Source organism: Pan troglodytes, chromosome 1 (genome assembly GCF_028858775.2).
Source record: "Pan troglodytes isolate AG18354 chromosome 1, NHGRI_mPanTro3-v2.0_pri, whole genome shotgun sequence".
Lineage (NCBI taxonomy): Eukaryota > Metazoa > Chordata > Mammalia > Primates > Hominidae > Pan > Pan troglodytes.
The window spans coordinates 196,128,878-196,139,080 of NC_072398.2; the positions used below are offsets into that span (position 1 = coordinate 196,128,878).

The 10,203-nt window shown below is 47.9% G+C and overlaps 1 protein-coding gene across 6 annotated transcripts; it reads left to right on the forward strand.

Moving 5' to 3' along the window:
* Positions 1-1,086: 1,086 nt before the first annotated feature.
* Positions 1,087-7,447, forward strand: SMIM12 (small integral membrane protein 12). Of its 6 annotated transcripts, XM_016958851.3 has the most exons (3): positions 1,087-3,315; positions 3,674-3,774; positions 4,983-7,447. In XM_016958851.3, the coding sequence occupies exon 3, from the start codon at positions 4,988-4,990 to the stop codon at positions 5,264-5,266; it is 279 nt and encodes a 92-aa protein (XP_016814340.1). In that variant the 5' UTR covers positions 1,087-3,315; positions 3,674-3,774; positions 4,983-4,987; the 3' UTR covers positions 5,267-7,447. The 6 variants fall into 6 exon arrangements, with proteins under 6 accessions (XP_016814340.1, XP_003949406.3, XP_016814329.1 ...); XM_003949357.6 differs by lacking the exon at positions 3,674-3,774 and having other exon boundaries at positions 1,150-1,293; XM_016958840.4 differs by lacking the exon at positions 3,674-3,774 and having other exon boundaries at positions 1,169-3,519.
* The last annotated feature ends 2,756 nt before the right edge of the window (positions 7,448-10,203 follow it).

A 10,203-nucleotide genomic window follows, 5' to 3' on the forward strand; every position in this document is an offset into this window, starting at 1 on the left:
CAGGAGGTTGAGGCTGTAGTGAGCTATGATTGTGCCACTGCACTCTAGCCTGGGCAACAGAGCGAGATGTTGTTAAAAAAAAAAAAAAAAAAAGCGGCCAGGCGCAGTGGCTCACGCCTGTAATCCCAGCACTCTGGGAGGCTGATGCGGGCAGATCACCTGAGGTCGGGAGTTCGAGACCGGCTTCCCCAACATGGAGAAACCCCTTCTCTATTAAAAATACAAAATTAGCCGGGCGTGGTGGTGCATGCCTGTGATCCCAGCTACTCAGGAGGCTGAGTCAGGGGAATCGCTTGAACCTGGGAGGCGGAGGTTGCGGTGAGCCGAGATCACGCCATTGCACTCCAGCCCAGGCAACAAGAGTGAAATTGAAAAAAAAAAAAAAAAAAAGGTGGGAAGGTAGATGAAAAAGCATCAATAAGGCACTGAGGTGTGAAACAGTGTGGTCTGCCGGGTTTAGTATGTGCGAGCAAAATAAATATGCAGGCTGAGATTAGTGGGATGAGGGTGGGAAGGGCCTTGTGGGAGCATTAACAAGCTTGAGCTTTGGGACTTTTCTGTATACGATAAAATTGATGTCTGTATAGGGTACAGTGGGGACACAGAGGAGGAAGTGAATACTTGTACCCAAGAGGTCATGTAAGACTTAGGTTTTACTATATTTGAATTATTTTTACACTAACAATAGCCACATTTATTTCCCTGCTGGCTGTGTGCCTGCCACAGTACTTTACAAATATTATCTCTTCCAACCCTCACACCATCCTTGCGAAATGGGTGTTATTACCTCTACACAGAAGGGGAAGGGAGGCTCAGACAGGTTAATAATGTTCCCAAGGTCACTAGAAAGCTAGCCCGGATCCCAAGAGGTCTTAAAGCACTAAAATATACTCTTCTAAGAAGAGCTTCTTGAGGTCAGGGATCATGTCTTTTGTTTTTGCGTGCCCAGACCTAGGTCTTAGAAGACGCCTAATAAACATCAGTTGAAAAAAATGACTGGATGATCTTTCACTTTTTCCACGCAGAAAACACGTGGCGACATCACTGAGAAACCTCCCGGCCAACAGAGGGCGCGACGTCCATTTCAGTGCAGTGGGGCCCAGTTGCGGATGCCTAGCTTCCTTCCGTCCTTTGGCTAAAGTTCAGCCAATCCCTGCGCTCCGAGAGAGCCGGCGGCCAGTGGGCAGGGTCACGGGGCAAGGTCCCGCGGGCCGCTGGGTGCGGCGACTTCCGTGCTCCCGGCGAGCGGGCGGAGAGCGGGGGCCGCACTGGGGAGTGTGGGCTGGGCCGCAGGTGAGCGCGCGGTCCCGGCGAGCAGGTCGAGTCAGCCCAGGCCAGTAACCTCTGAGTTACGGGAGGAGTGATCGCTAGGGTCCACCCCGGTCCCGGCCAGATCTGCCAGCCCCCCTCTCTGGCGGGTGTTCTGGTGCCAAGTCTGGGAGCCCAGGTAGCCCTCCGCAGACAGGGCTTCTCGGCACCTCAATGAGGACGGACGTTGATGAGGCCATGAATGAGGTGGGCTAGGGACAGGGGACCGGGAGCCTCACAGAAGGGAGAAGGGTAGCCATTTGGATGGACCTTCACCTCACTTGCGCTCCCATTCCTGGACTGCGCTCGAGTGACTGTCAGGGCTAATTCTTCCGCCTTCTCAGGCCTCCTGTGTCCTTGTTAGCAGTTCTTGAATTTGGGACTACGGCTTCTGGCCTCGTTGGGCCTCCGGGCCCCCGCACTGGGGCAGGTTTCCCAGCAGCCCAGTTGACCTTTACCGGATGCTTTTGGCAGACGTCCTCCATGCCGGGCTGGAAATATGCGTCACAGTGTTTTTCAGACACTTTTGCCTCTTTCATTGTGATACCCTGCCTGGGGACGACTGTGATGGAGTCTTTAGGTTTTTGTAATCAGCAAAGGCATCTGTTATGCTCCTGCCACCTTTTGGGGGAGAGTGGGTGGAGGATGTTGTGATTTTACACTAGGGAGTTTGGGCTGTCATTCATTCGTTCAGCAGACCTTTTTTGGGCACTCTGCCAGGCAGGGTAGGAGAGGTGCCTGGATGGATAGGGCATAATTGGGCCAGACAGACACGGTTCTTAGCCTTTTGGAGCTTAAAGTGTCTTGAGAAACGCAGGCAGGGTAAGCCAGCATCGTGCCTGACACAGAGTAAGTGGTTATAAGTGTCGAATAAAGGAATGAATTGACTTATTTGGGAATGATTAGAATGTGAGCAGGACGGTAGCGAGAGACTTTATGCTGCATGTGAGAGATAGTTGTGAACTCATGCGCGATATGTTTTAAGACAGGTTTGGAAATCTGAACGGACAGTTGCTATTTAGGGAAGCATTTACTTATACAGAGGACTTGCTTTAAAGGTGGAAGTAAAATGGAGAAGTATTAGGTTTGGGATTCTTCAGAGGTGCCTCTTTTAACTATTACTATGTCTCTGAATTTCACAAATCCCTGAGTACAATCTCAGAGTTTGGGAAAAGGAGAGCTCTTCTAGGTAATGAAATGCCAGGCTGATGGGAAAAAACTGTAGGAAGCTCTCCCTAAGTCCAGGGTTTGGACAGAAACCGTATACCTCTGCAGTGTGTTCTTCCCACTAGAAAGAGTGTAGGCTTTGAAATTGGAGAGGCCTGGGTTCAAAATCAGTGGCTCTATCACTTCTAGTGATCTTGGATAAGTTAACATAATGTCTGTGAGCCTTTGTGGCCTTCACAAGAGTCTGGGCTAATAATTCCTACATCATAGAGGTGTTATGAGGATCAAATGATGATTAGTGTGTAAATTGTCATCATAGTGCCTGGTGCTGAGACAATAAGCGGGGGAGTCTTGGAGATGCTGCAATTTTTTTTTTTTTTTTAAATTTCATGATGCTGCCTTATTGCAGGGGTCCTTAACCCCCTGGGCCACAGACCAGTGGTGGTCTTCAGCCCATTAGAAACTGGGCTGCACAGCAGGAGGTGAGCGGTGGGCAAGCTGGCAAGCATTACCGCCTGAGCTCCACCTTCTGATAGATCAGCAGCGGCATTAGATTCTCACAGGAGTGCAAACCCTATTGTGAACTGCGCATGTGAGGGATCTACGTTGTGTGCCCCTTATGAGAATCTAATGCCTGATGATCTGAGCTGGAACAGTTTCATCCCGAAACCATCCCTCTCCAACCCCCATCTGTGGAAAAATTGTCTTCCACGAAACTGGTCCCTGGTGCCAAATATAGATTGGGGACCGCTGCCTTATAGTGTTACGTCCAGAGAACATTGGGATTCCTTCAAAGAGAATTGGAACCAAAGAGAGAGGGGGAGAATCATCTTATCCTTGGTGAGGTTTCGATTGTTCACTTTAGATCAGAGATAGTAGTGTTGGAGAAATACCTACAGGGGCATAAACAGAAAGATCTTTTAGTGGATACTTTTGGGCAAGTCTCTTAACCCTCTGATAGTGGGTTATGTATCTACCTCACGTGGTGGACATGAGGATTAAGAGAGTGAGTGTATATGAAGCACCTAGCCCAAGGCCTGGCATGTAAGTGCTCAATAAATGGTAGCTGTGTTATTATAACTGTGAATGATCTTTGATAATTGATAATGGTAATAATCATTTGAGACGGAATTGGCCATTAGAGTGATCCAATTTGTGTGTTTTTACATTACTTTGGTATTGCCCTACTTCAATTCAGGAGGCCCTGAGGCCATTCCACTCCGCTCCCCGCCCCACCCCACCCCCCGGGCTTGTACAGTGGTTTTTCACAGAAAATCTTCAAGTTCTGCGGTATCCAGAGTATGTATAATGATTTGTGATATTTTCAGGAGTTTTTATGTAAATATGAAGGTATGGGTTTGGTTGAAGATAGGATTTTTTTTTTTTTCTTGAGACGGAGTTTCGTTCTGCCGCCCAGGCTGGAGTGCAGTGGCTTGATCTTAGCTCACTGCAACCTCCGCCTCCCAGGTTCAAGTGATTCTCCTGCCTCAGCCTCCTGAGTAATGGGGATTACAAGCCTCCCAAAGTTCTGGAATTACAGGTGTGAGCCACTGTCTTTAGCCAAGATAGGATATTTTGAAAGTGGTTTAGTCAGCAGATTTGTAAAGTATAGGTTTGTTCCATTGTTAGAAAAGCCAGGTTCAGAACAGGATAAAACCATTATCTATTTACCTAAAATCCAGAATAATTAGGTAATGCATTATGTATTTGACTGTTTAAATATGCTCCTTATGCTTTACATGAGGAAAAGGAACGACTTTTCATATTGTGAAACCAGGAGATTCATCGTAGATTGTGTTTCATGGGGAAAAGGTGGCCGGCTGTGCTCATGGAGAAATTTCATAGAGCAGAGAAAGGCATCTTTTTCCCTTCTTGAAATGTTGGCAGACTAGGTCCTGGGGTCAACAATAGGCTTGAAGCTCTATTAGGTAAGGCTCAGAGGTCCCCTTGTGGGGAACATTGTCATATATTGGTGCACACTTGTCAAACAGTACGGTCCGTAAAATGGAGATCCTTCCTTCATCCCTAACAATGGAATCTTTTGAAATTTCCTAGATTATTTCAGGGATCCACCTCTCGCATTGCTCTGCACGGGGGTGGGTGCTCAGTAAATTGTGCCAGGCTGGCCAGGTGTGGTGGCTCACGCCTGTAATTCCAGCACTTTGGGAGGCTGAGGTGGGTGAATCACGAGGTCAGGAGTTCAAGACCAGCCTGACCAACATGGTGAAACCCTGTCTCTACTAAAAAAATACAAAAATTAGCTATAATCCCAGCTACTTGGGAGGCTGAGGCAGATAATTGCTTGAACCTGGGAGGTGGAGGGTGCGGTGAGCTGAGATCGTGCCACTGCACTCCAGCCTGGGCGACAGAGCAAGACTCCGTCTCAAAAAAAAAAAAAAAAAAAAATTGTGCCAGGCTGCTTGGTAAGTGGAGAGCCCTAGTGGGTTGCTCTTATTTGGTGGGAGATGATGCTGGGTTCTCTAATGCTGCCTTGTGCTTTTCCGCAGATGTCATGTGGCCTGTGTTTTGGACCGTGGTTCGTACCTATGCTCCTTATGTCACATTCCCTGTTGCCTTCGTGGTCGGGGCTGTGGGTTACCACCTGGAATGGTTCATCAGGGGAAAGGACCCCCAGCCCGTGGAGGAGGAAAAGAGCATCTCAGAGCGCCGGGAGGATCGCAAGCTGGATGAGCTTCTAGGCAAGGACCACACGCAGGTGGTGAGCCTTAAGGACAAGCTAGAATTTGCCCCGAAAGCTGTGCTGAACAGAAACCGCCCAGAGAAGAATTAATGGAGGACACAGGGCCCTATGGTCCTACTGTGGGTGGTGACTTGTCCTGCTACCATGTTGACAGAGCCCCAGAACCCACATCTAATTGGCTTTGTTGCTTATTCTGGCCCCTCCCACACCACACAGCCACACAAATACTGGCTGCTCCTTGATGGCCAGGCAGACCCAGCAGCAGCCGAGGGGCCAGTGAAGAGGAAGGCCGCATCTGTTGTGTGGTGGCCACAAGCACTCAGGCATCTGAGTTTACTGGTGCACTGCTGGGAGGAGAGTTATGAGATGAACATTGGCTGTCAATCTCTGTGGGCAGGCGGTTTGGCCTCTAGTGGGAATGGCTGGGATTTGGGCGTTGCCTTTAGGAGGGATACCTGCATGTCTAGTTCCAGTCTGCACTGGAAAGAATTCAAATATGCACCTGGCTCCCTTCACTATTTTGCCCTATCTTTTGTGCTCATTCTTACTGAAATCTGTCTTGTCAGCTCAGGAATGGGATTCCCCCAGGAAGGAAAGCATTTTTCTGTTCTGGGAAGCCCAGACTGTTCACTTTGGGGCAGGGACGAACATGTGCCTCGTGAATTTGCTTGAAAACAGTCACCATCTTCTACCCCCATCACTGTATAGTGAAAAACCTGATTAAAGTGGTATCTGAGAACCATAATGATCGAATCTTATCATCCAGATGGTATTTGGGGGTCTTCTTAGGAGTTAGGCAAGTACAGGCATTTTAGAGCAGGATAACATTGGTATTAAAGGGTGCCAAGGAGCCCTGGAAACTGCTTTACTAGTGCGGTTGCGCTGAACCCTGGAGGCACAGATTCCCAGGAACCTTTTTACCATTATTACAATTGGCTGCAGCACCTTCAAGTCTAAATGGAGGTAGACCTCACATACACACACATAGACGCCTTTCCCTATAAAGGTATATATGCACATTCAAGAAAATTTGGTAGGGATTTTAAAAAGGTCACCCATGTTCCCAGCTCGTTAATAACAACCGTTAACATTTTGTTGTCTTTTACTAATTCTCTGCATAGGTTTTAGAGATAGTTATCATTACTGTACATTTAATTTTATATACTTTTCTCACTATTATCATTTTCCCATTTTACATGGTCATCATAATTGGTTTTTTGGAGACAGGGTCTCACTCTGTCACACAGGCTGGAGTGCAGTACAATCACGGCTCAGTGCAACCTTGACCTCCTGGGCTCAAGTGATCCTCTCACTTCAGCTCCTCAAGTAGATGGGACTACAGGAGTATGCCACCATGCCCAGCTAATTTTTTTATTTTTTTGTAGAACCAGGTCTCACTATGTTGCCCAGGCTGGTCTCAAACTCCTGGGCTCAAGTGATCCTCCGGCCTTGGCCTGTAGTTTCTTTTTTCTTTTTTTTTGGAGATGGACTCTCATTCTGTCACCCGGGCTGGAGTGCAGTGGCGTGATCTTGGCTGACTGCAACTTCTGCCTCCTGGGTTCAAGCGATTCTCCTACCTCAGCTTCCTAAGTAGCTGGGATTACAGGCGTGCGCCATCGTGCCTGGCTAGTTTTTGTGTTTTTAGTAAAGACAGGGGTTTCACCATCTTGGCCAGGCTGGTCTCGAACTCCTGACCTCAAGCGATCCCGTCTGCCTCGGCCTCCCAAAGTGCTGGGATTACAGGTGTGAGGCACCGTGCCTGGCAGTCTGTAGTTTTGTTGTTGTTGTTGTTGTTGTTGTTGTTTTAAATATGGAGTCTCGCTGTATTGCCCAGGCTGGAGTGCAGTGGCGCGATCTTGGTTCACTGCAACCTCCACCTCTTGGGTTCAAGCGATTCTCCTGCCTCAGCCTCCTGAGTAGCTGGGATTACAGGTGTGCGCCACTATGCCCGGCTAATTTTTGTATTTTTAGTAGAGACAGGGTTTCACCATGTTGGTCAGGCTGGTCTCAAACTTCTGACCTTGTGATCTGCCTGCCTTGGCCTCCTAAAGTGCTGGGATTACAGGCATGAGCCACCGTGCCTGGCTGTAGTTGTTTATAATAGCAACATAATTGTCTATCAAGTGGGAGTATGACATAAGTTTATCCTGGACAATTTCCATATTGCTGGACATTTGAATTGTTTCTGGTTGGTCACTCGTTTAGATACTGCAACGAATATCTTATATGAAGCTTTTCCTGCGTTTTGGAATAAACAGTAAAAATAGTAAATGTCATTTTGGATGAAATGGGATAAATGAGCAGTTTTGAGGATCTCATGCATAATACCAAATGTCTTTCCAAAAGGGCTCTAGGAGTTTCTACTAAATGTTACCACTGAAGACGTTGCTGGTAAGGCTGTGAGGGGAGTAAAAGCAGAGAGCAGGAAGAAGCATAAGAAGCTGTTGCCTCTTGAAGCCGACTGATGTTTAACTAAAGTCAGCACAGGGCAGTAGTGAGCATTTGATGAATTGATCTGCCTCTAAAAGGGAGTGGGTATTGGCCCTGCTTCTTAGGTTCTCTCTCCTGAGGCCTGATGGTGTCCACAGGTGGGTGAGGGTGGAGTTCCTGAACAGTTAGAGGGGCCAGCTGTGAAGAGGTGCCAGCTGGAGGTGCCTTCCAGGACCTGGTGGTGGCCTGAGAGGAGGGAGCAGGTTGAGTCGTTGGCTTCTTCTAAGGGTCCCTGAGGCCTAGTGGGAATGCGGAAATGAGCTGCTGTTGCTTCCCAGGGAACAAATCAGATGGAACTTGGGGAGAGACTGTCAGCTACCAAGTAAGATTTCTGGTTCTGGCTGCAGGTTCTGGCTGATGAGCAGGCCTTATCGGCACACCAGTGCTGCCACCCTATGGCAGTCCTGGGCATTACCAAGCCTGCAGTCACTTCCCTGGGCTAAACCAAACACTGGTGCCGACAGAGGTCAGGTGACAAATGAGCCACCACGCTGGCAGAAAGTACAGACCTGCCGAAAGGGGGCAGTGGCGACTCACCTTCCAATCTGCTGCTCATCCAGTGGTACCAGATTTTTGAATTTTTCTAAAAGATGTTCTAAGAGCTCCAGAGGGGGTAAAAAAAAAAAAAAATGAAGAGATGCTAGAAATTCAGGGTTTTTTGGTGTGTGTAACCTTCTGATTTTTAAGTGTTGATAATTCATTATACAAAATTCTAAGCATGCTATCATACCCGTGGGGTTAATTTGACCCAGTGGCTGCCAATTTGTGACCTCTCAAACTGCCTCCTCCTTCTGATGACACCTATAATTATGGTTTTTTTGTTTTTTTTTTTTGGCGATCTAACAACTTGTTACAAATATTAGATCCCAGAATTGGTTTCCCTCAAAACACTTTTGGGCATCCTGTACAAAGGCAGCTTAATAACCTAAGAAAAATGTGAGGATGGAAAGCCTACAGAAATAATAGCAAACACACTTCCCATGGACATTTTTGGATTTTCAGATCTTTTAAAATATCCCTGTCACCACCCGTTGGCCTCCACTTGGTGTCTGGTCGAGAGAGCCCTATCTTTGGGAATCCAGGTGGCTCCCTTCTTCCAGTCTCACTTTGATTGTGCCCCCTTTTAAATTCTTTCCTTTCCAAGGGCACTTCGTCACTGAATTTCTTCCTCTAGCAAGTCTATTAGTGTTCTCAGCTAGATCTTTCTTTCCCACAGGCTGGCTGAAATCAGCCGTTGCGGTGGCTGTAAGATAGTATATGTGCTCTTGCCTCTGCTCGGGTGACATTAGATAGCAAGGTTTATGTGGATGTGGGTATAGACAGGTCAGGGTTGCTGGGATGAACCAAGGTGCAGACCGGTTTTCTTCCATGCTTGCTGATTCACCTTGGAGGCATGTGACCCTCTTTTTGACTGGCCTTCCAGTCACAGTTCACTGAAACACATGAGTGAGTGGATGTGCTTGGGGCTTTTTGCTCCCCCCTTACCCCCGTCTCTTCCCAGCCCAATGATGGTGGCGGCTTTAGTATAGGGTCCTCTCCGAGCACGGCAGGAATCACTTCTCTCCCTGCAGCGGTTCAGTGTCTGGTGCTTTTCCACTCTTTCTAGACTCTTTCCTGTGCCTGTTGCTGTGTTAGCACAAGTCGGCTGGGCAGCTGCCAGAACAAGCCTGCCAGGGAGCCTTTTGACTCTGGTCAGCTCCCCAGGGCTCCAGGCTGGTGGGACTGCCGCTGAGTGAAACATCATGGAATTAGCCTTGCCAGAGTCTGGGTTGGGAGCCAGGCAGTGAAAATGTAAAAGCCCCTCCGCCTTGCTCACTTTTCCTTTTCTACTTTGCTTTAGATCTCTAAGCACTTGTAGGGTAGGGAGCCAGGGCAGTGTAGCAGAGGAAAAATAAAGTGGATTCTAGAGTCTGACAGGCTCGAGTTATGAATGCTGCCTCAACAATTAACTGGATGACCTTGGGCAAGTCACTTAGCCCTTCTGAACCTCAATATCCTCACCTGTAAAATAGGGGTAAGAATTTTTGTTGGGTTGTTGTGAGGATGAGGTAATTATGTAAGGTTCTTAGCATAGTGACTACGCTAAGAACTTTACATACATTGTCGCAGACTGTGCTAAAACTTTACATACATTACCTCATCCTCACAACAACCAGTAGGTACTCAGTAAATGTTAGCAGCTTTAATTGTATTGCAGGAAGAACCTACGTTTCCTGCAATAGTTTTGTGTATCCTTGTGACCCTGGGAGGTGGGGATCTAGGGGAGAGAGCAGCCTTGGCTGAGGGACAACAGGGACCCTCATAGACCTGGTGGTTGAGAGCTGCTTAGAAATATTTCACAGAGAGAACTGGCTTGCATAAGAACCAAGAAGCACAAGCTGGTCAGGAGATTGCAGGCTTCACACCTGCCTTAGTGGTAGTTCCATCAGTGCAGTCTGCAAAGTCAGAGGGAAGCAGATTGGCCAGAATGCCCAGGAGGTCACAGATCAGGAGAATTGGGAGGGGAAAGAGCCTTGGACTTGGAGGCAAGCGATCTG